Source organism: Fusarium falciforme, chromosome 4, assembly GCF_026873545.1.
Source record: "Fusarium falciforme chromosome 4, complete sequence".
NCBI classification, from domain to species: Eukaryota; Fungi; Ascomycota; class Sordariomycetes; order Hypocreales; family Nectriaceae; genus Fusarium; species Fusarium falciforme.
Window position 1 is genome coordinate 227239 of NC_070547.1, and position 23760 is coordinate 250998.

Below are 23760 nucleotides of genomic sequence, written 5' to 3' on the forward strand. Positions count from 1 at the left end.
GCCACGCAGTCGTGACTTTCAGAGCATTAGGGGATAAAGATGCAGTTACCGGCATCACAAAAGGGCGTAGCTCCATCGCAGTCTGCATTGGTGACGCACTCCGCGTTTGGATCAGTAGAGACACAGGTACCAGCGTCGCAGAAAGGATTCGCGCCCCCGTTCAAAGCCTGACAGTCGGCATTGGTGCTGCACTCAGAGTTTGGGTCGAATGCGACGCAAGTACCAGCGTCGCAGAAGGGCGTGGCTCCGTCACAGTCGGCGTCGGTGGTGCACTCATTGGAGCTTGGAGCGCAGACAAGATCAATGCAGATGTCCCCGGCTGTGGTGCAGTCGGAGTCGACGGAACACGCCTGCGGAGGCTGTGTCGCGGAGGAGGTCTCAGTGGAGGCGGTGGTAGTCAAGGACTCGGAGGCCGAGGCAGTGGTGGTGGTGGTAGGCACAGCGACGGAGGAATCAGTTGAGACCGTCTCGGTGCGGGTAGAGGTCAACGAAGTGTCGGTCGAGATGGTGGACGTCTCACTGGCTGAACTGGCAGAGGTGATCTCAGAGATAACCGTAGACAGCGTGGAGGTGGTGGAAGGGCGGCATGGCCCAGCGCTGACACCGCTCGCAGCGAGCAGGGCCAGGGTGCTGGCGAGGAGTCGAGTGGAAACCATGATAACAAGCGAGCGACAGGGTTTCGGGCAACGACAAAAACAAGAACAACAGGAATGGAAACGAAGGAATGCGGAAAGGGAGAAACAGAACAGAACACAGCGTGGGCAATGCCTCTTATCCACTCCTTTTCGCGTCTTTCTTTTTCTGATCCGGAAGTCGGGTCTGTTGGGCTAGGCCAACTGGCATCGAACTAGTAGCAGTTTATTGGCCTTGGCGTGGTGATAGTGGCTTTTCTTGCCTTGACATCCGCGCACTAGCACGTTCTGAGCTGCTGATCGTAATCCCCAGAAAAGCTAATCCGCGGCTTCAGATGTCAGGAGTGGTCATCGAGATAAGAAAATAAATATATAAAAAATACCCCTTTGTTCGTGACCTTCCAATCTAGCCGGTCTTCTATAGAAATTTAGCTGTTATTTCTTCTCGACGTTGATCATTCATTTGATGTTTGCTTGCTCGCAAAAAGCCACATTCAGCCCCAGGCATGGAACGGTCGTTAGGCCCAACAACCTGCAAGGGGAGCTGCCCCTGAGCTGAGAGCTAAAATTTAGCGAGCTGGGTCGCCAATCGCGCCCCGTGTTACGTCGTCGTAGATCTTGCAGTGGACATGGCTTCTGGTCACTGGGAAGAGAAAGAGCAAAGTAATGACCCGACCTTACTATATGGTTACCTGTAAAGCGTAATACCCTGCTGCCTTTAATACCATGCCGAATATGATTACTATTTGTGCCCGGTTGAAATGGAACGTTGTCGGTCTTTTCAACGCCTTGTTCCCACAGTTGAAACCAATGAACTGTGACATGGACCCATAGCAAACATCGGAGCAATAATACCAGGAAACCCTAAATCTTACAATAGGAGCATGTCTTTGGGCTTCATATGCGTGCCTGAATGCTTTCCATCACTATGTAAAGGGGCCGGAGAGTAAATCCAATGGATGTAATTAGAAATCTATAAGCTCCCTCCAAGACAAAAACCTCAATCAATCGATCAATCGATCAATCGATCAATCAAAACGATCTAACAAATACAACCCCAATCATGCTCCTTCCTCACATGTTGCCTATCCCGCCTAATACCTAAGATCGAACCATCTAGTCACCCCTCAGCGCGTTCAAGAAGACTTGCCCCTGACATAGCACAGGACCCAGCCAAACTCCACGGGGTTGGTGCTAATGAGAGCAGGGTTTTCGTAGGTGAACTCAGTGCTGCCAAGCTGGACACCGTACTTGTCGTTGTAGCGCTGGCAGACGACGTCCTTGATATCAGGAGAAGGAATGTCGGGGATGTGAACGCTGAGGCCCACGAGACCAAGCTTGGTGATCTTGTACTGGTCGAGGTTGGTGAGCTGGCCAAAGGGAATTCTGACGGGCTGTTGACTGTGGTCGGCAGAGTTGTAGACCATGACGTTGGCGTAGGCCACGGGAGCCTGGCGGGCAGTTGGCTGGGCCATGGAGGCGGAGGCAAAGAGAGCGGCAGCTCCGGTGATGATGCTTGTGAAATGCATGACGACGGTGAGTTGAGTGGTGAACGTTGAAGTTGGGGCGTGGAGATCAGCTGGTTGTTGCTGGCTTGTGTTGTAGTGTGATTGATGAGCTTGTTCGAATGAAGACCAGATTTGAAGTTGTGTAGGCTTTCTTATATATTCAGACAACATCGTGGCTGTGATGATGAAAATACACTCTGTGCTACTTACAACTAATAATAGCATCCACACTTTTGCATAGGTAGTCAAGGCACCCATGCCCAAAGGAGGCTCAACGTGCCGCCAGACCCCCCATGTCCTTCTGACGCAAAGTGACTTGTGCCTAGTCTGTGCACCCTTACCAGCAATGCTATGTACGAATCGTCTGCCAGAAAAGAACATGAACCACGAGACTGGTTGAAAGTGCCGGTCCACCTTCTACTACCGTTGGACCCCTCGAAAGTGGCGGTCCAGCTGATTCCATCCCCAGATGAATCTGTTTCAAAAAGCTCCGACCGATGGGCGATCCTACTGGACTTAAACGAGGTTTAGTGGAGTAGGGTATGCAGATCATTGTTCGTATGGCCGTCGGAGAAATGATGCGAAGCCAATCAGGGGCGGTAATGATGCCCTACGGAGGTCGGTCAGCTGCAGATCGTATGACACGATGTTGTCCATCCTCGAGATGACATAAGATGGCATGTTGATAAGATCCCATATGCCGCCGGGATTTACAACGTAACGTTGAGAAAGATGCGACGTCCCATATGGCTATGCTTACTTGTTGTCGTCTCTACCAATGAGCAGTAGTCCGGAGCGGCCGGAAGTTTTAACTTGACGATGATGTTGGCTGTATTTTATGGCTTCGCTCAAGGCGGCTACTGACGGCCTTGACAGTATCTTGGCCCTGAAAATAGATGTATGCATCCTGAGGCCGACTTGGATCTCAGCCACGCGTCGTCATTCCAGCGCGTCACCTGCTCCCGCGCAATATTGAAAGAAGTCACTTGATCATTGGGAAAAAAACATGAATGATAGAGCTTGGGCTTTGCTACAAAGACTTAAGTTCTTCGATTATACTATGTATACACTTTTCAACGAGAACGATATGTCATTCCAATCTTTGTACAATAGTCCTCCTCCCGGCCATATCCATCTTGCCTCTCTTTGCGCGTTTACAGCTTGCAGAGATCGAAAATAGGGAACGAGGTCTTGCAGTTGTTACACTTGAACACGTTGCCCTTGCCGGTAGTGTTGGTAAAGATATCCAGGTCGTTGTCGCGGAAGGTGTTGCGCATAAAGATATTATTGGAGGCGATGGCAGGGCCCTTGAGCTTCAAGCAAGAAAGCTGGACGTTAGGGCCAGTCTGAGGGCAAGGGTCATCGACGAGAACGATGGCAGTGGCAGCCTGGTTCTTGTGCTGGCCCTCAACGACGTTGTCGGTGACCTTGACTCCGATGGTACCGTCGAGGATGATTCCTGCAGCACCATCACACTTGGGGTTGGAGGGGCCGACGTAGTTGTGACGGATCTTGGCCTTCTTGGTTCCAGGATCAACAAAGATGCCGACGCAGCTCTGTGTGACCCTGTTGTACTGAACATCAGCACCGTCGGTCTGGACGCAGAGACCGACGTTGTGGTTGGCGACGTTGTTGTCTTTGACCAAGACATCGGAGAAGTTGTCCATGCAGATAGCGATGGGTCCAAGTCCCGTGTTAGAGACCTTGTTACCTTGAACCAAGGTCTTGACCGAGCCGACAGTAAGAGTACCATACTTGCCGCCGTCGGTGAGGGTGTTGCTAGTGATGCGGGTGTTCTTGCAGCCCACGACAGCGATGTTGAGGCCAGAGAACTTGCGGACCTCAAAGCCACTCACGGAAACATCCTGAGTCCTGGTCTTGACACCGAGGACTCTGCGATGCTCGGTGATGAACTTCTCCAACTGGACACCACGACCAGTGACGCAGATACCGGCCTCAGTCTTGGGACCGCTAATGCCAGAACAAGTGTTCTTCTTGAACTTCTTGGGAGGAACAATGACTGCGCCCTTCTTGCCGACGAGCTCAATACCATCCTTGCTGATGGTGATCTGCTCAGCGTAGATGCCGGCAGCGACGACGATCTTGTCACCGGCATGGGCCTTGTTGATGGCGGCCTGGATGCTCTTGTGTGCCTTGACGTAGATGGTCTGACGGTAAGGGTAGTAGCCGGTACGTCCGTAGTCGGCGATGGCGTCCTTGTCAGGAGCGCAGCAGGTCTTGTCCTTGTACTGACACTTGCCGCGGGCTGCTCGAGTTAGCGATGTCTTGGATCGAGATGCTTGTCTCGGTACTGACCTTGCAGACTGGAGTCGTCGGCAACTGGCGAAGCGGAGACGCTGCCGAGGAGGAGGAGACCTCCGAGAGCGGATGTGAACTTCATGATGAGCGATTGACGGAGAGGTAGAAGAAGCGAATGTGTGTGCCAAGGACAGTGTCGACTCACCAAGCAAGCAAACCAATTCACCAGGTAAAAAACGAGGGATTATATAGCTCCATCTCTTCAATCCCTCGCTCAGATCACCCACGCTGCATTCAGCCCTGTAGGCAAGCCCGAGGGGCCGAGACTCAGATCGACAACCCAAACCAAACTATTGGGCCTCAAGATTCTATCCCCTTCCTAAATTGGCAAGCCGACGCCAGCTGGCGTTCAATAGCTAGTCTCGGATCGCATCTCAACCGCCAAAGGCCAGGGGCACACCGTGATCTCATATTGACGCTTCATGGCAGCTAGCAAGCCTCTTTCGGCAACCTACGACGTTGATTTGCGGGACGTAGCGTTAGGGTTGAGCCAGACTTTCAGGTACAGGCGCCATCGCTGAGGAGGCTTGTGGCTAGACTCAACGGCGCAGCCAACTCCAAAGGCCCGGAACGCGCCACCGGGTTGGACGGCACCGAGGAATGAGGCACAAACATTGAAAGAGGGTTGAAAGAAAATTGCTTGATCGAGTGTTCGTAGTAAACTATAAAATGTCACTGCCACTCAAAGCAATCTCCGTCAGGTGACGCATATTTGATGTTTGAATAAGGGCAAGTGTGGCGGGAGAGATGGAGGGTGCCCCTATCTATGTAGGGACAAAGTTGAGAGAACGCTATGTACTTTGCGAGTGATCCAAGTAAAGCTCCCTTACAGATACGTTCCTATCCATTGGTATCAAGAACAAGTGGGGTATTAGCTTTCTTAATAGAAGTCATCCCTCTAGCTACGAAAGAAACTTGGCTCTTGGCGATGGAGCTACAAGGGCCTCAGTTATCGATCTCAGCCACACTCGGGGACCATTTCACAGGCCTTACATGGCATTTGCTAGCAGTCCCCGAACATGTCAGCCGCCACTGCGCCGTTGGTCAATCTGGTGCCGCCACGTCGTGGGGTTCCGAGTGCTTGGGGAGTCAGCTGGCCACGCTAAGAGGCGCCACGAAAGGGGAAAGGGGCAGAGGAGGAGATTGAGGGGCATGATGGTGATCAGATCTTCGGATTGAAAGTCCGAGGAGGTTTGAGATTATGGAGAGAGTAGATATGGTCAAAGAGCCAAGCTTTTAGTGCAACTATATTGAAATGTTACACACTCCGCAGACTTCTTCTGAGATCTTCCAAACAACATTGAGCCGACAACCCGCTTGCCTCCCATTGAGAATGATGATCAACCCACCCACCCTTCCAATTATGGATGGTCAGTGGCGATAATGCAAGTTAAACTCAGCCTGGCGCCGAGTGCTCTTTGGTCAATGGGGGTGCGGCCCCCATACATAAGCACTCTAAGTCGAGACCTTCTGGTTTAGCTGAAAAGGTTAGCTAGTAAAGAGCGTGGCACACACTCGACATCGGGTCTATTGAATGAGCCGCCTCCAAAAGCAGCACTTATGACGAGCGCATGTAGTAATCTTTCCGAATGACCAGCGGCAACGGCCACCCTACCCCTTTGTAGTTCGTGAATCTCGCCCATCCTCTTCATACATTAACTTGCTGCCCTATCACCCTCTGCCGGCACAGACAAGCTCAATGCTGAAGCTTGGTATAGCACTTGCCAAGACCTTGCACCCTTCCCGAAAAGTTTCGGACAACTCGTCATTGGGTGTATTGTATCATCCAAATCCTTCCTCCATCTCACGCTTCCCTTTCTCACAACCTTGAAAAGGCTATGCGAGTCGGGCCGTCCCCAGTGATATATCCTTGTTAGTTTCGAAACGTGGTTGCTGGCCAATGGCAATATCAAGGTGACAAAATGTGTAGAGTTCACCCAGCTTTCTTCCATGAACCAAGCCCACCCGTCAAGTAGTTTAAGCCTCACTGTCATCGCTTTGAGAATAACAATACGTTGTAGTTAGCCACACTGTATTATGAAACAGCTGTCAAGCTCTTCTTCCTTCAAGGGTTCGGCCGAAAAACTCCTCAGTTCGCAACTGGGGGCGTCGAGGCCGAGGGTAAGATATCCGGCAAAGACATCGATGAATACAATCCGACTGGGGCCTCTTTCGGCGATCGGACTTTCCACTTCGCTATTCACAGTTTTAGCATGGCCGTCATTATCAGTAGAGAGCATTTAGAACCACCTTTTAGCGCATCATTGGCTAATATCTTCTAATGTTATGTTTTTATACACCATTCATCATCCTGGAGCTGTTGATGCAGACTTTCTAGTTATTTTAATGTGGATGACTGCCTATTCGGCGCTTCCAGGTATGGAATCCTCATTGCTTAACCTTTACCGAGGTCATGTTTCGCCATCAAGCTTGTTCTGTGCTTTTAACTATCTCAAACCCTGCAGAGCTGCCCATTCTGCGTCGGAAGTCCGTCGAGTTGACCAGTGACATACCAACGATCACTGCCAACACCCTCATGCGCGTAAAAGAGACCACTTGGGTCAACTTTATCCTTGATACCAAGAAGTCTCTCATACTTCTCTGTTCCATAAAAGGACTGGTGAAAATCGGGTTCTGTCACATCCGCTTCCGAAGCGTACGCACCACTGCCAGGGGAAACCTCTCGCCAAGGCTTCATCCAGTCCTCTGTCAGCTTCTTGCTCTCTTGGGCGGCGAATTCTCTAGAGCTATCCTCGGGCCAGTTGATGACGGCGATCGCCCACATTGCAGAACCTCGCCATGCGGGGTTGACAGCGTTGTCAGGATAGGGTCCGGGACCACCAGTGATGCCGAAGCCGATAATCTGTCCACCCTTGTCACACACGCTCTTCAGCGCGTCAAAGGTCGCGTCGAACTTTTCTACCAAGTTTTCCCTGTTGAGAGTAAGCAAATGATCACATGGTTCTGTGTTCATGAGAAAGAAGCAAAACTCACCTGGGGAAAAGACGCCCGGCCGTCTTCGAAGCAGCCCCTCCAATAACCTCACGAGGGAAGCCAGCCTTCCAAGCAGGATAGTAACTATCATGTTCCGACTCGGTAACTTCAAACTTGATGCCCAACTCATCCCACTTATCGAAGAGGGGCTTGGTCAGAGCCTTCAACTCCGCAAGGGTCATGCCAGGCGCAAACCAAGGAACCATGTTAAAAGTCAAAGTTTCAGGGCCGGTATGCCAGATGTTCCAGTATTCGTAGTTTCCCGCGTCATTGAAAGTCGGGATGAGTTCCCAGTAAGCTCGAACAGCAAGCCAAAAAGTGTCGTAGGAGGTGTCGGCGCTGCTAAAGTTGAATGACATGACAGCAGCCTTGATCTTCGGGTACACCTTGACGGTGTAAGAAGTTACAACACCGTAAGTGCTGCCGCCGCCACCTCTGAGAGCCCAGAAGAGATCGGTATTTTGTTCCTCGTTGGCCGTGATGAAGCGGCCATCCGCAGTGACGACTTCGATACTGAGGACCTGTCTGTTGTTAGACACCATACAATTGACTTTGATGCCGAGCAAAGGTACTCACCTGATCTGCACCCATGCCATATAGAGGCGACATGGGCGAGTGTCCACCACCAGCCAGATATCCGCCAGCATAACCGACACTAAGACCCTCACCTCCCACAGCGGTAACACCGTACTTCTCAGCAGCTTCATAAAGCTCGGCTCCAACGACTCCGGCGCCAACCTTCAAGGCTGGACCACAGTACGACAAGGTCTTGCGCTCCTCAAGAAATTCCATGGTCTTGAAGCGATGAGTCCAGATCGAAAGAGCGCCAGCACCAGCAGAGCGGCCGTTAAAGTCGTGACCAGTGTTCTTGATCACCAACCGAATATTGTTGGAACGAGCAAAGTTGACGGCCAGCTGAATGTGAGCGACGTTGCGAGCGTCAACCGAGTAGACTGGGTAGCCACCCAGAGTGCATTTCCCACTGGGATCTTCGCTGGGCGGACATGTGAGACCTTCATATAAAGGAGACATGACGGAAGTTGGGTCCCTTATGCTGAGTATGGTTGTTAGTAACTTGGTTCGGGAAACATGGAGCTGAGCATTGCTCACTGAAGAGACGAGTTTCCCCATTGCCCGATAACCTCGCTGCATCGATCCTTATCGTAGACAACGTAGTCTTTGTAACATGGCGCCGCAATGGGAACGTTCCTGATAACAGCACCTCGAGTGACGAGATCCAGAACACGCCAGCTGACATCGCCCGGCCAGTGCTCCTCTCCGGGAAAGGTCTTGCACTTCTGAGAAGGAGCCTCGGAGCCGTCAGCAAAGGCGAGGAGGGAGGCATCAGTGAGTTTGAGCTCAGTAAGCTTTGACAGGATGACATCAGTCAATTGGGTCTTCTCCTCAGGGAGATAATCACCCTCGACAGCCTCGCCCGCCTCACAAACATTATCCTCATTAGCATCTGCAAGAACTAATCAGCCATCGCGCAAGCCGAAATTGGGGGACATGCAACTTGATATTTGCATCGAAAGAAACACACCGACTGTCTCGCTATCGACAACAACGGTCTGGGCAGCCACGTGGTAGAAGGCGATCAGACCACCCAGCAATAGACGGCTGTTGAGCTGCATGGCGCTACTGCTCAGGAGATGCAAGTGTCTCAGCGGTCAGCAAATTTGAAGAGGGTTGCACCGGGGGCAGATAGATTAGTTTAATCAAGAGGGTGCGTCGATGATCGACAAAAAGCAAGGGGAGTGAGAAGGCTGAGATAAACGAGGGAAATCGGTCATAAGAGCGGCTGTATATAAACTATAGAATTAACAGGGCCAGGAAGCATGAAATTCCCTAGCTCAATATCTGAGACAAGTTAAGTATCGCATGCTAGTCTGTTCTTCAGAACCAACGCAAGAATTCCACCGTATTCGAGTGAAAACAGCAGCATAACCGTCAAAGAGGAGGTAGCCACAAGGTCGCAACGCAGCGTTGGTCAAGCGTCACTGCGTAGTCGTTGGTCCCGCATATGCCGCAACGAGGACACCCTTGTGTGGAGGGGGAACCACCAGGATGCTACGGTAAATGCTGCTGCGTCTTTTCTCAGTGCTGAGGTAAGATGAAGGGGGGAAACTGACTGACTCGCCTACATCTGAATCGATGAGTGCACCACAGGTGATGAAGCCTCATCATTATGCTTGGGCTTCTGCTTGGGTTTCTTGCCTGGGGCACTAACCTTCTTGTCCAAGAGGTCTACAGCCAGTAAGAGGATGGGGATACTGTTGGTTGGTACAGCTGAGCTGAAACTAGAGTCAGGGTTTAGTGCCTCTAGTCTGCATAGCATTATTAAGCGGCTCGTCGTTATTTATGATTGTTTCCGCTGACACCCAGTCACATTCGAGCTAGCGAGAGTGATGGGCTGAAATAACCTCTTCCGAATGGCCATGTCTAGAGTTTCGTTTCGAGCCATGCCAAAAGTCAAGTTGATGATCCCCCAGTTTCCACGTGCCAAGGTTTCCACGGCGAGTCATTCCCACACCGTCCCAAATCTGACAGCTCACACATCTCTAGCTCAACTCGCCAAGATCCCGCTCGGTAGAGTGCACAGCACGGCCTCAAAGATGGGGATGCGGCATCCTGATAATTTCCCCGCCAGACGGGGGCAAAAGCCACATCCGTGCGCAATGGGGTTCGGCTCTTTGTTTGGCTGGACTCTGGGGGAAAACGTAATGTAGCCTGCAGGGATGGGGAAGCGGAATCGAGGTCCGATGCTTGGCTAGATTTGAACGATCCAAAGAGAAACTTGGAGAGGCCATTGAGATGTTCTCTAATTCACCAGCTTCTCCTGACTAAACTTTATGTACGTGTTGAGTGTGCTAACCCCTGTTTGTTGGTGATCCCATGCCATTCAAATCAAGATTCACTTCAGATGGCATAGCAACCGGCCGCTTCCCACATGGCCAGGAGGGTCAGCAGGTGGAGCCTCAGCAATCTTCAAGATGCATTGGTTTGTTACGGATTGATTCTCGGAATGCTTCCCCTCTGCATTGGCACAAGGCTGGAACCAACAGTCTCTTGTTATCAGGATTGAATCCCTGCAGGCTGTCATCGAAAATGATCGACACGCTAGCGCCAGGTCCGTCTCCCGCGTAAAGCGTAGATAATGTTTCTAAGTCTTGAAAATAGGAACCAACCTGTTGGACAAGCACACATACAAGCCGAACACCCAACGACGCCACTGTAGATGGTGCCTCGCGGAATCTTCTCCGCAGAGACTAGTAGATTTAGTCCCAGCCCTCTGACCTGACTGATGTTTGGCGTTTTCTGCATCGTGGGATCGTGGAATTTCTAGTGGAAGACAGAAACGCCGACACACTAGCGACCGCCACCACACTGACCACGGGCTGACGGAGCCGCTGGCAGAAGAGGCCATGCATGTGCTGTATGGATGTATATAACGTACAGGAGGGAGGATGCTGTTGACTCAGCTGGTCTCCAGCAGAATGCTACTCGGACCCAGTCGTTGTGGCGAGTATCTGACCCAGCCTGAGCTTTAATTCATTGACATATCTCCTTTCCCCTTTGCTTCTGAACTCGCAAGATCTCCAACTTCAATCGCACACGAGAGAGCTTCCAACATGTCGGCCGCGGTCGGCGTCGACCTCTACGCGAGCAGTACCAACGAAACCCTCCACAAGCCCTGGCTGCCCGTCTCCGAGCTCCCCACCACAAATCTCCAACAAGGGGCCATCGCCATCATCTTTTTGTTTCCTGTTCTTGCTTTTTTGGTCTGGGGTGTGCGCATGTACTCCAGATGGAGCACCAAACAGGTGGGAATTGGTACGATTTCCACTAGATCTGGTCGATGGATGGCTTGCATCATTATTGCTTCTTGCTAACTCTGTGTTTTTTTGGTAGACGATTGGCTGGTTACAGCCGCCATGGTACGCCGCCTCGTTCGGGTTTATTGAAGCCACATCTTGACATGCAATTTCAGGTCTTCTCAATTGGATTGACAATACCGACGTATTTCTGTATGTTCCCTTGCAACCAACATGGCTCAATGGCTAATAGCATCCAGTTTTTAAATACGAATTCATTGGCTTCCCATCTGAAGACGTCCCCGACACATACAATGCCGAACCATCCCTCTTCTGGAACTGGATAATGCAGGTCCTCTACAACCCGATCCTAGCCCTCGTCAAGTCATCAGTCCTCATCTTTCTCCTTCGCCTGGGAGGTCACCGCCGTAGTATTAGGTGGTCTATCTACGCTCTCAACACATTCAATTTGGCACAAATGTTTGCCATTTTTATTACTGTCCTCTGCCAAACAATTCCCATCAGGGCGTATTGGGACAAGTCCATCAAGCCACAGCGCGAGGTCGACTCGCCACTTTTTTACGTCTCCACGGCCATCATCACCATCATCACGGACTTTTTAGTCCTTCTTATCCCCTTCTGGGTTTTTCTTGGTCTCAAGATGCGCATTGCTGCCAAGGTGGGATTGATAGTTGTCTTTCTCGTGGGTGGTGTGTAAGTAGTGTCCAGATCCGACGATGCAAGCCCAACTAATGGTTCTTTCTAGGGTAACTGTTGTCGCGATTATTCGAGTGCACGAGTTTCGCAAGAAGTTCTATCACATCGACCCCAACTACGATCCTAGAAACTCGCTGGGAGAGACGTTGAGTAACATTGAGGTCAACCTCGCCATTATTGCGTCGTGCGGACCTGCACTGCGCCCCCTCTTCCGCAGAATGTTCCCTGGTCTCTTTTCCAACAAGAGCAGCAACGAAGCCATGGACTACAACACACCCAGTAGGTATGGCAATAGTACTGGGATACGGCATACAACTGCGACTGGGCCATTTCCCCTCAAGGACATCCATCTTAGCAAGACACATACCGAGATTCGTGGCCATTCGCCCAATGGTAGTGAGGAGGAGATCATGACGTATAACGGCATTATCCGGACAACAGCTGTAAGTCATACTTTGCCAATTGCAATTCGACCATTTGCTCACACCGTCCAGGTCGATGTCAAATATGACCAAGCGACATTGTCCGATAGAGAATCAGGTCGGGAATACATCGAGCAAATGAACCGCAGTATGGCGTGAATAGATAGCATGTAGTAGCATGCTCTGTAATGAGTTTAGTATACAAAGACATCCCTCCAACTGGTTCATCCCGTGAATGAATGATGAATGCGTGATTGGAACGAAGGGCTGTCTCACTTGGTCAGCAGGCAACAACACGCGACGCGACGCGTTAACTTACCTATCTCGTTAAGTCCGAGACAGCAGATCGTATTAATAATGCACCTCACAAGTCCGGCAAGTCATACATGCACCGCCGGCGGTGCAAATAAGGTCACGTGATATATCGCACCGCCGGCGGTGCAAATAAGGGCAACGTGGCCTTATTAAATAGGGATAATACCCTTCGAATAAGGCCCTCAATTTAATCATTAATAGCTTCTATCGCCCTAATTCAATGACCAGAAGCTTCTATATTATCAATTCTATCTATAATCTCTTTTCCCTACTCTAATAGATCTAATTATAGCTTCTCGCTCCTTCCCTAATAATGCCCTCCCTCCCGAGGGCAAATATCATAGCCGCGAGGACCTATGCACCGCGATTAATGCCTAGGCTATACCGCGAGGCTATGCCTTTATGACTAGGAGATTAAGGAAGACTCCTAATAAAAGATATATAATTATCTTTAACTATAACCATAGAGTAAGGCGCACTTTTGCCCCTAAGGACCTAAAGTAGTAATAGCGGTAGACTATAATATGCTATATAGGATATTACTTCTCTATTATAGCAAAGAAGAGCCTCTATGGCGATATTTAGAGTCTAAGGTATTATCCTAAGGCTAGATTTAATTAGTATAATTATAAGCTAAGCTTTAATTAAGTAGTATATTTAATGCTTTATTAATTATCCCAGCAAGATAAATTAATAATCTAATAACTTTATGGGGCTAATATTAAACTAAGAGAGATTAGGTCTTACTTATATATTAATTTAGATATACTTATTATATAATAAGATATCTATAATTATATTATATGGGATAAGTAAGACCTTACTTAAGGCTAAAGTAATATATATGCCTTTACTAATAAGCTTAAAAGTAAAGGCTTTTAGAGTTATATTTATCTTAATAATAATAATTAAGTTATAATAATAATATTTATATATCTAAAGTTACTAAGGTACTTTTAATTTTATCCTAAGGTACTTATAATAAACTATATATATAAGACTAATAAGTATAAAATACCTTTTTTTAAGATAATTACTATAAATACCTATTAATAAACTTTTTATATTATATTTATATTCCTTAGTAGTAAAAAAGAAAATAACTATACCTAGGCCCTTATATATCTATAAAGTATATATAAGCTTTATAAGGTAGCTCTTCTATCTATAATACTTATAGATTACTACCTAGCTTATATAAATATAATTACTTCTTATTTATATTTCCTTAAGTTAATCTTACTATTATGCTTATAGTATATTAATAAGGCTATTCTAAGTTATTATATACTTATATTTACTTAAGATAAAAATAACCCTAAGGGGCTTAAGGAGTAAAATAAATTCTTTGCCCTTTAATATAAGCTTATTACCTTAGTAATAAAGGATATCTATAATAAAAACCTTAAAAAGCTTAAAGAGCTTTATATCCCAAAGTATATTAATAAGGTAGGCTACTTTATCTAGACCTAGCTAGATCCTTATAAGAAGTGATTTATTAAGGCATAGGTTAATTAATACCTCTATTTTAAGTAATATATTACCTTATATTATAAGGGTATTTATAAGCTTATTAAATTATACCTAAAGACCTTATAAGCTAACCTCTTTAGGGCCTAGAGGATTATTAAGCTTATATTGTTAAATTAGCTTATTAAACTTAAGGCACTTTAGGCCAAGTAGTATATAAGTATGCCTCTTTAGCTATTAGGGGTATTATATAGCTATATCTATAGCTAGATTTTATATAAAGCCTTATATAAGGTTAACTCTTAGCGGGAATAACTATTAGAAGTATATCCCGCGTATATAGGCATATTTATAAGGACTCTTAGTTTTTCTTATATTTATGCCCTTTAGCTATTACTAGTGCGAAATAAGCCCCTTTAATTATATTATTTCTATATATATTAATACCTTTAGCGCTTAGGGATCCCTTAGCTTCTTATTAAGCCTTATAAGTTATTTAATTACCTAGCGGCTAATTTAATGCTACTAGTAATAAGCATATAGTATAAGCCTAATATATTTAAGCTTATTAAGAGGGCATTATAGCTAAGGGTATAACTAAAGTATTTAAAATATTATAAGCTTAGCTATAAAATAACCTTAAAGGCTTACCCTTTATGCTATAAGGATTTATTAATAGCTCTATTAGCGCCTCTAGTCTAAACTTCTATAACTACATAGATAATAACATATATATTTTCTCGCTCTATAACCCGCTTCTTATTCCTATTATCCCTATTAGGCGCTTCTATTATATCTAAGATTATTATAATAATATATATATTAATATATATAATAACTTAGGTATTATCTCCCCTAGTAGCTATATTAATAGCTGCCTTAGCTACGCTAATATTGCGAGCTAATGATTCTTATGCTATTTTTTAATAATATAAAAAAGTATAAGAGGCTTAATATACTATATTGCCTCGGGGAATAATTAAGACTAACTAGTAATTTAAAAAGGCTATGAAGCTACCTATATATTACTTTAAAGCTAAGTATAACTAGTGCCTTAACTATAAGTAAATAAGGAGGTATTATAAGGAGGGAAATAATATTAAGGACTAGATTAAAGAGGAGATAATAAGTTATCTTAATTAGGATAAGGCTAAGACTAAGTAGGTTAAATCTAATATAGAGAAAGAGATAGTATAGGAGCCCTTTATATAGCGGCAAGGGATATAATATATCTAAGATATTACTAAAAGGGATTATAAATTATAAGAGGATTAGTATAAAGGCAGGAACCCCCTTTATTAATATTTATAAAATTAATAAGAGAGATAATTAGTATATATTATTTAAAAAAGAAAAAAAAGGCAAATCTCTAAGTATATTATATATAACCTAATAGCTTATTTTAGTTAAGTTATAAGTAAGTTAAATAATTATATAATATAAGCCTAATAGCCTTTAATTATCTAGGTAAGAAAATAATTATCCCTATAAAAATCACTGCCTTCCTTATTAATATTACTATATATAGCTATTTTAATTAATATCTATAATATAAATCCCTATATTCTCTAATGCTATAATAGTTAGCTAATAGGTAGTTATTCTTATTGCTAGCGAGGGCTAAACCATGCCTAGGATAATTATAGGCTAATTCTAATATACCTGATCTCTGGCCTAAAGGGTATATATGCTCTAATAAGGGTTAATATTAGGGTTAACCCTCTATTATTATTATTGCAGCTGCTGATTTTAATATGTAATATATTACTCTCCCTTAACCTAATATCCCTATAGGCGTGATAACATAGCGATAGGGGCACCTTAAGGAGGATACTAAGTATTCTAGGCTCTTATAAGGGCTTAGGGATTCTATGCATATAGAGTATTAGATATAGTAAAGTTATTTAGTAATATATGCTAAGCCTACTAATAATATATCTATAGAAGCTAGGCTCCTAGATAAGGATTATTAGGGCATTACTCTTACTACTAGTTATTAGTAATAATATGCAAAGTAGCTAGGATATTTATATTTATTAGATATATTACCCTAGCTAGTATTAATATATTATTAATAAAGATAGGGAAGTCCTAAGGGTTTTAATATTGGTTTTAATTCTAGTTATTTATCTTCGCGGTATTATTTAAGAGAAGATAAAAGTCTTCTTTAATAAGAAAAAGCCTACTTTATATATTAGAAGTATTAAAGTAATTTACTTTAGAACTATGCTATTTAGTTATATAAGTAAGGGCATTATATATTATTTATAGCCTAAGGCAGATTAGTATGTAGCTAATAGATTATATTATATCCTAAATATCTATATATATAGAAGGCCTCTTAATCTCTTTAATTACATAAATAGATACTCTCTTAATAGATAAGGGAGGGATATCTCTTAATCACATACACATAAGTCGGTCTTATATAATAGATCTTATTTGCACCGCCGGCGGTGCGATATATCACGTGACCTTATTTGCACCGCCGGCGGTGCACGTATGACTTGCCCACAAGTCCCCGCTTAAGACTCCGGAATCTAGCACGTAATCGGACTGCCGAGCACGCGAGATCTCAGCTAGTCACAAAAATCGCGGGGGAATCTCAACTGCCTGATCCTTCGACTCTCACAGAACCTCCACAGCAGATTTTATCGTGTTACAGCGTTTCAAAATGGTTACTAGCGACCCCGAGTCCTCTCGTGGGACGACAGAGCGTACTCCTTTGCTCGGAGATCAGCCCCCTCATGTCCAGGGTGAGGGGTCCGAGTCCGGACCGGAAGCGGAGCCGACGCCCGAGGAGAAGACGCCGAAGAGACGATACGCTTGGCGCATATTCTGGATTTTGCTATTATTGATCGTGATTGGGGTCTTTGTGAAGGGATGGATCGATGCCGATGAGACCGAGGTACTGGCTCTGCACCCTTTACGGGATGACTCTGTATTAATGTTAGTTCCAGTTCGACTTGAAAGGCGCTCTGAAGCGCGCGCTTGGGGGAGGTCTCAGTGGTGCGGCGGCTATGGTGCTGCAGGTCTTGCTTCTCATGGTATGTTGATCTTGTCTATCTCATCTGTGCTGGTACTGACACTCCGACAGCCACTGCGTACAATCATGAACTATCAATATCGCCATGGCACATCATTCACCGTTGCCACGCGAACTCTGTATGAAGAGGGAGGAGTTCGGCGATACTACCAAGGAATCGCCCCTGCTCTTGTCCAAGGTCCATTAATCAACTCTTCTGAGCCCAAATCGTTCTCCATTCTGACTTTGTACAGGGCCCGTTTCAAGATTCGGAGATACCGCTGCCAATGCCGGTATTCTTGCTCTGCTCCAGTCAAACCCATACTTGAAAAACTTGCCATCGCCCATCAAGACCATCTTTGCGTCCCTTTGGTAATGGAGCTCCCGCGAAACAGAATGTATATGTGCTGACACTGTACCAGCGCGGCCGCTTTCCGCATGATCCTCACCCCCATCGACACACTCAAGACCACCCTCCAGGCACAAGGTGCCCGCGGAACCGCCCTTCTCAGACGACGTATCAAGTCGAATGGAATTGGTAGTCTCTGGTGGGGCGCATTTGCTACTGCGGCTGCCACCTTTGTTGGACATTACCCCTGGTTTGCAACGGTAAGTTGACAGTTCATCAATCATGGACAATCACTTACAATGGACAGTACAACTTCTTATCCGAGGTTATTGCTGAGCCAGCGAAGCACCCGCTCTTTTGGTGGCTACTACGACTGGCCTTTATCGGCTTCTGTGCCTCGATTGTATCGGATTCCATCTCCAACTCTCTGAGAGTGGTCAAGACCTATCGCCAAGTCAACGACACCAAGGTTTCATATGGTAGGAATCGGTCCGAAAACAAGATGGTCGTAGGGTTTAGGCTAACTCTTTCCCAGGTGAAGCTGCGCGCGCAGTCGTTGTTCAGGATGGCATCACAGGACTCCTTGGCCGGGGCCTCAAGACCCGCATCTTGGCCAATGGTCTTCAGGGTATCCTCTTTTCCATCCTGTGGAAGCTGTTCTTGGACTTGTGAGTTGTGTTATCATCTGCCGATCCTTGTTCCTTCGCTGACCCCTAGCTAGGTGGGAGAAAAAGACGCAAACGTAGACACAGCCCCCTCGATTCTGAAGCTATACGAGGCTGGTGGCCTGAGATTGTACATGTCACATGCATCGTTTGGGACTCGCCAAAGGAAATTGCTTTTTACATCACACTGGGGCGGACTGATGGGGAATCGGGCTGTCAATGGTAACCTCAATCAGAGCCGACGCTCGCGGCACACCGGAGATGATCTTGGGCTTCTCTGCTAGACTTTTAAACATGTTTTCAAAGAGATAGGATGTCATATGCGAAATAGACGAGTGTAAATGGCATAAAAAGCATCATTAACAAGATGTTGAGCTGGCAGTTCTCGGTTGCCGAGCCCGTGCAATAGCTTGCCCTGACCATCATAAGAGCTGTCACTGGATTTGATGCGTTGCTTCTTGGATGTATGTTTTAAAGTTTCAGAATGTCTCAGATCCTTCAAAATGCCATGAAATGCACTCATAATCGTTGGTGATGAGTTGTCAGAGATTTTCATGTTGAGAAGGTTTGCGCAAGTTAATCTTCTGCCATTGCAACCACCCGAACCGGCCTATGGATCCGGAACTCGGCATTTTGAGGCCTCGCATTGGATAATCTGCACTTGTACTTGCGTGGTATCGGTGAAGCCCTTTCTTTGTCCCTGCAACTTGCAGTCAACCTGGCCTGGAAGCCTTGGCTCAGCCTCTCTTGGACAGCGTCACTGGGGCAAAGTTCGTGAAGTCAAGCTGATCTTCGAACCCCCCTGTCAGGGCTCTAACTGGGCTAAGCTTGATAACTCGCTGCTGTAGGTACGGCAAAACCTTGCCATTTCGGGGACTTATTTTGCCAGAAACGGAGATGAGTCGGCTTCGAGATCGTAAAAGGTCATCAGAGGCGCGCATTGGCTGTCATGAACGTCCTCGGCGGTGTCCGGCGGCATGCTTTCGCCTTGATCATAACTCTGCGAGATTTTTATATAAGTAGGCCTTGATGCCACTGGACCAGAGAAATCAGTGCCAGTACTCGACATCTAACCTGATAAATTCCTCATTGCATTTCCTCATAACCAATCACCGTCATCTTCTCCCAAGCAACCATGAAGCTCGTAAGCTCAACAATTGCGCCCTTTCTCAACAGACAAGGCACAGCTGCTAAAACTGCCTCCCAAGATCTCGGTTCTCTCTCTCATGGTCCTCGCCGTCCAGGCCATGCCAACCCCCGAAGAAGCCATCGACGTGGACGCCGCCAGGGCCTTTGCCGAATCCTTCACTGGCACCCTTGAGGCCCCTGCTGGTATCGACGTTCCCGACGAGAGCATTGAGGCTCGCGCCCCCCGCAGCTGCTACTTTGACTGCATCATCAGGCAAGGATGGTTTTGCAACGGAATGTGTTCTGGCCGGACGCCTCTGAAGAACCAGATGTCCTGCGTCACCAACTGCCAGTCGGCCGGTCAGCCCGGGTGCGCCAAGGTTTGCTCCAAGTAAAGGCCCCTTGCTGGGACTTCGGAGTTGTCTATGGGGCGAAGTGACGGATGCGTCTGTTTTCACTGGTTGGAGGGGTCCCTTGAGCTTTGGAGTCCCACGCAAGAGTCAGGCAAGACGTGCATAGGCTTGCGTCACATAACATTTACCCGGTTCAGGTAATGGGAAATACAGTCCGCCCCGCATTCAATCTCTAGTAACAATACTTCCTCTCCGTTTGCTAGGGATGGATTTATCCATTATTACTCCAGCGTCAGGCCAAAGGTGGTTGTTTGGTCTGGAGCAGCTCCGTACCTAGCAATATTGAGTGCAACCCTACCCCGCCTTGTAGCGGACACACAGAGATCTGATGAAACATTAACGCCAGATATGTACTCCAACACCATGTGGTTGCCCGTCCAGTGCCCCATTTGGTTCAACTTGCCTGAGGTAGGTCACACTGAACGATGTCATGTCAACATTGCATACACCGACGCGACACGAACATGTTCTTCCGATCCGAGGACACCCTCGAAACCCCTCAGGTTTCGTCAAAACCTGCCCATCGCACATGATGCCTCTTACCCCTCCGCTCGGTCAAACTCCCCCGCAGACGGGAACTGTTGAACCGTCTGCAGAGGGACAATTCTGCAGCATTTGAGCTAAGACGGGAGAGGTGCAGACAGCTGAAAAACTGCCGACGAATCCGTGTCTCCTATAGTCAGACATGTCTCACTTGCGACATCGCGATATCCGATTGCCGAATCTCAAATGGTGAGATAGTTAATCAAACAAGACGTTGAGAGGGAACAAGCTTTAAATATGTATTCATCCTAGCGAATTTAACAAGAAGCAGTTATAGCGATGGCGCAATGTTGTAAAATCAGATTGAGAGTTGTACTGGGTTTTCAGCTTGGTTGCCTTGCGAATAAATCACGATCTTAGAGACTCCGATGATAGTGCAGCTAACGCGCCCAGTTTGTTCATCGAGGTATATAAGAACCTCTTCATTCCTCTCAAACTCTGCTCGCAACTCAACTCTGCAATCTACACTTTTCTCTACTCAAACAAACACTTCAAAGGTCCGCACCACCCTTGGGACTCAGTCTCACTTGAATAAGACCTCAACTGATCCACCCATCACAGTTCAACCACCACACACTACACCATGGCTGCCACCAACGACTCCGCTGTCCTCTTCTACATTGTCGCGAGTCAGAAGAAGCTCAACTTCGACTACACCCCCAACTGGGGCCGCGGAAACCCCAACTCCTACATCGACAACCTCACCTTCCCCCGTGTCCTGACCAACAAGCCCTACAAGTACCGTGTTGTCAAGGCTGGCCAGGACCTGGGAGTCCGTGACTCGTACTCTGTGCAGTCTGATGGCTCGCAGAAGGTCAACTTCCTTGAGTACAACGCTGGCCGTGGCATTGCCGACACCCAGACCATTCAGGTCTACGTTGTCGACCCTGACAATGGCAACCAGTACCTTGTTGCCCAGTGGAAGTAAGATAGGCACAGTGTGATGAGTGCGATCTCTCCAAAGAACTCAGTGCCCTGGCTCGTTGAATGCAGTGGTGATGGATATGATGGAACGAGGCAATGTTAGGTAGCTCAACACACCAATCACATCCTTGACTACCTGAAGCCGAAGAATTGTCTGCTTCGTGAAGATTCCTTTACTAGCCTTGTTCCATACAAAAGACTCAGCCCGCAATGTGATTTGATAACGTGATAGTACTGTCCTGGTTTGGTCTCGTATTTTGTCCCTTGGGTGCCATAACAAAGACACTACAACAGTTCCGACGCGAGAAGAGTAGTCCTTTAAGCTGTAGCCCAAGTCTGGGGACAAATAGAAAAGAGTAGCGATAGCCATCACCTGCAACTGACGGCATGTCCTCCAATCGAGGCCAAAATTACATACGCTGTGTACCGAAATTTCAAAGCGTATTCTGTTAGTGATATGATACCAGTGTTTTACTGGCAATGTGTTCTCTGTTATAGTTGAAGCCCGGCCCTCGATGGGATAACTGCGTCATAAGATAGTGTTCTTTAATATTGTGCTCGATAACTCCCTTTGGAGACGTCGTTGATACCAACAAACACAAGGAGGCAAAGACGGCCATGATCAATCTTGTTTTCTGCCAACGACTCCACCCTTTCTCAGTCCAAACCAAACGACAATGGTAACAGCCGAACAACTGGCAAAGATGGTCCAAAACGCCACTCGATAACCTTTCATCAACGCTTCCTCGCGTGCTTGGATTCCAGAGTGCTCTGTGACGGACGCTGCGATTGCGGCAGTAATGGCCAGCCCTACAGAGTTTCCAAACTGCCCGACTTCGTTAAATACACCACCGGCGAGAGACTGCATCTCTGGAGGATACGCATCGGAGATGACCAGGTTAGACACGGTGAAGAGTACTAAGTCCGTTAGGGCAGATTTGACGATGAGGTATTACAACACGTACCGTCTGGGTTGACGGGCGAGAGAAACATGGCCCAAAATGGCGCCAGCCAATAGTTCTCGCCAACATCGACCGTGGCCATCAGAGGTGAGGCGACCATGGTGATCAGTGCCGAGACAACAGCCAGAGTGCGCACCTTGACGCGTGCGATGAGCAATCCGGTGATGATGTTGACTGCAACACCCATGATGACATGGGGCAAGAATCGTAGCGAGCTCTGCAAGGCGGATAGGCCTTCGACCTTTTGGAAGCTTTGGCTATGCGTTAGCCGCAGATGGGGACGAGTGAGAGTTAATGGAACTTACTATAGAGTGGTGAAATACTCAATACCGTTTAGCGATGCCCAGCAAAGAAAGACGGCGACGCAGACCGAAGTGAAGGAACGATTCTTCCAGAGCTCATTTGGGATCAGGGCCGGCTTCCCCCGTTTGACCTGGTAGTTCATCCAGAATGGAAATGCAATCAACAGGACGAGGGCTGTTGTCAAAAGGACAATATTGGAGGCGTCGTCGAGCTTTTTGTAGGAAGACGATATCATGGCAAGCACATACAGGAGCATGCCGAGTGCCACACTCATTGTCGTAGCACCAACCCAGTCAATCTCGTGCATCAACCGGGCAGTCCATTTTCGTTCAGATTCAGTGTGAACAGATGGCAGTGACCAAATGGCACAAGTCGAAAGACAAAAGTTGATAATGGCCATCATGTAGTAAGCCCATCTCCAGCCGATCGTGTCGGTGAAAATGCCTCCGAGAACCAAGCCCAGAGCATATCCCAAAGGACTGCCCATGCCGTTCATGGCAAAGGCAATGTTTCTCCAATTTCCTCTTGGGAACGTGTTCGAGATTAAGCTCACGGCGGTGGGTAAGCACATCGAAATAGATGCCCCAAGTAACGTTCGAAAGACGATGATCTGGATCCCAGTTTGGGCAAGACCAACTGCCAGTGTAAAGATCACGAAGAGATAGCTTCCCGTCACCCACATCAGCTTGGCACCAATGACATCGGCAACAGCGCCAAAGATGAGCAGTAAACAACCGGCTGCGAGCGCATAAACAGCGGCGGGCCATAGGATGAGGCTCTCTCCGAGACCAACGTCATCGGCGATTCGTGGAAGGGCGGCAATGAGAATGCCAGAGCCCATAGTGTTGAGAAAGCTGATGCCAGCCAAGGTCACGATGACCGTCACACCTCTGATCTTGGAGATGCTCAAAGATTGTGATGGAGCCGAAAGGTCCGGGTCTGCTGGCGGAGCGGTATCGATATCTTGGCCAAGAATCGACGCGGAGTGAGCGGAGGTGGTATTCGCATTATTGGCATTATGCGAATTGATCTTGACATCAGGAGCAATCGGTTCTAGAGGGATGATTGCGGGGTGAAGCGAAGTGACACTGCCACTAGTCCTCGTCATGTTCAAGTTGCGGTTCACTGAGACGTTGTGGGTTGGAGTTGAGTTGAGGTTGAATTGAGTTTAGCCCTTTTCTTCCTTTATGGACTGGGCTGCCTTGAAGTGTTAATAAGCATCATGATTGACAACCAAAGGGCGCGCACCCATGTCA

At 47.3% G+C, this 23760-nt stretch overlaps 9 protein-coding genes across 9 annotated transcripts; 4 read left to right on the top strand and 5 right to left on the bottom strand.

The window, feature by feature from the left end:
• Positions 1-26: 26 nt before the first annotated feature.
• Positions 27-656, bottom strand: NCS54_00482000 (Hypothetical protein; the record flags this gene model as incomplete). The annotated part of the gene is made up of 1 exon (XM_053150343.1): positions 27-656. The coding sequence occupies one exon, from the start codon at positions 654-656 to the stop codon at positions 27-29; it is 630 nt and encodes a 209-aa protein (XP_053006318.1).
• A 1112-nt stretch (positions 657-1768) lies between these two features.
• NCS54_00482100 (Hypothetical protein) lies at positions 1769-2311 on the bottom strand (the record flags this gene model as incomplete). Its single annotated transcript, XM_053150344.1, has 1 exon — positions 1769-2311. The coding sequence occupies one exon, from the start codon at positions 2309-2311 to the stop codon at positions 1769-1771; it is 543 nt and encodes a 180-aa protein (XP_053006319.1).
• Positions 2312-3294: 983 nt separating this feature from the next.
• NCS54_00482200 (NosD domain-containing protein) lies at positions 3295-4541 on the bottom strand (the record flags this gene model as incomplete). Its single annotated transcript, XM_053150345.1, has 2 exons — positions 3295-4406; positions 4457-4541. The coding sequence occupies 2 exons, from the start codon at positions 4539-4541 to the stop codon at positions 3295-3297; spliced, it is 1197 nt and encodes a 398-aa protein (XP_053006320.1).
• A 2370-nt stretch (positions 4542-6911) lies between these two features.
• On the bottom strand, positions 6912-9087 carry NCS54_00482300 (FAD-binding PCMH-type domain-containing protein; the record flags this gene model as incomplete). Its single annotated transcript, XM_053150346.1, has 5 exons — positions 6912-7392; positions 7454-7974; positions 8030-8507; positions 8564-8918; positions 8997-9087. 5 exons carry the CDS (start codon positions 9085-9087, stop codon positions 6912-6914), a joined length of 1926 nt encoding a protein of 641 aa, XP_053006321.1.
• Positions 9088-11085: 1998 nt separating this feature from the next.
• On the top strand, positions 11086-12566 carry NCS54_00482400 (Hypothetical protein; the record flags this gene model as incomplete). The annotated part of the gene is made up of 6 exons (XM_053150347.1): positions 11086-11287; positions 11366-11391; positions 11445-11481; positions 11529-11982; positions 12035-12428; positions 12480-12566. 6 exons carry the CDS (start codon positions 11086-11088, stop codon positions 12564-12566), a joined length of 1200 nt encoding a protein of 399 aa, XP_053006322.1.
• A 4300-nt stretch (positions 12567-16866) lies between these two features.
• NCS54_00482500 (Hypothetical protein) lies at positions 16867-18312 on the top strand (the record flags this gene model as incomplete). Its single annotated transcript, XM_053150348.1, has 8 exons — positions 16867-17100; positions 17153-17239; positions 17290-17416; positions 17472-17589; positions 17640-17826; positions 17874-18045; positions 18102-18234; positions 18288-18312. The coding sequence occupies 8 exons, from the start codon at positions 16867-16869 to the stop codon at positions 18310-18312; spliced, it is 1083 nt and encodes a 360-aa protein (XP_053006323.1).
• Positions 18313-19366: 1054 nt separating this feature from the next.
• Positions 19367-19754, top strand: NCS54_00482600 (Hypothetical protein; the record flags this gene model as incomplete). Its single annotated transcript, XM_053150349.1, has 2 exons — positions 19367-19375; positions 19440-19754. 2 exons carry the CDS (start codon positions 19367-19369, stop codon positions 19752-19754), a joined length of 324 nt encoding a protein of 107 aa, XP_053006324.1.
• Positions 19755-20756: 1002 nt separating this feature from the next.
• Positions 20757-21243, top strand: NCS54_00482700 (Hypothetical protein; the record flags this gene model as incomplete). The annotated part of the gene is made up of 1 exon (XM_053150350.1): positions 20757-21243. The coding sequence occupies exon 1, from the start codon at positions 20899-20901 to the stop codon at positions 21241-21243; it is 345 nt and encodes a 114-aa protein (XP_053006325.1). The 5' UTR covers positions 20757-20898.
• Positions 21244-21861: 618 nt separating this feature from the next.
• NCS54_00482800 (Hypothetical protein) lies at positions 21862-23636 on the bottom strand (the record flags this gene model as incomplete). The annotated part of the gene is made up of 3 exons (XM_053150351.1): positions 22507-23636; positions 22205-22452; positions 21862-22157 (listed from the first exon to the last, which is right to left on the bottom strand). The coding sequence occupies exons 1-3, from the start codon at positions 23610-23612 to the stop codon at positions 21862-21864; spliced, it is 1650 nt and encodes a 549-aa protein (XP_053006326.1). The 5' UTR covers positions 23613-23636.
• Between the last annotated feature and the right edge of the window lie 124 nt (positions 23637-23760).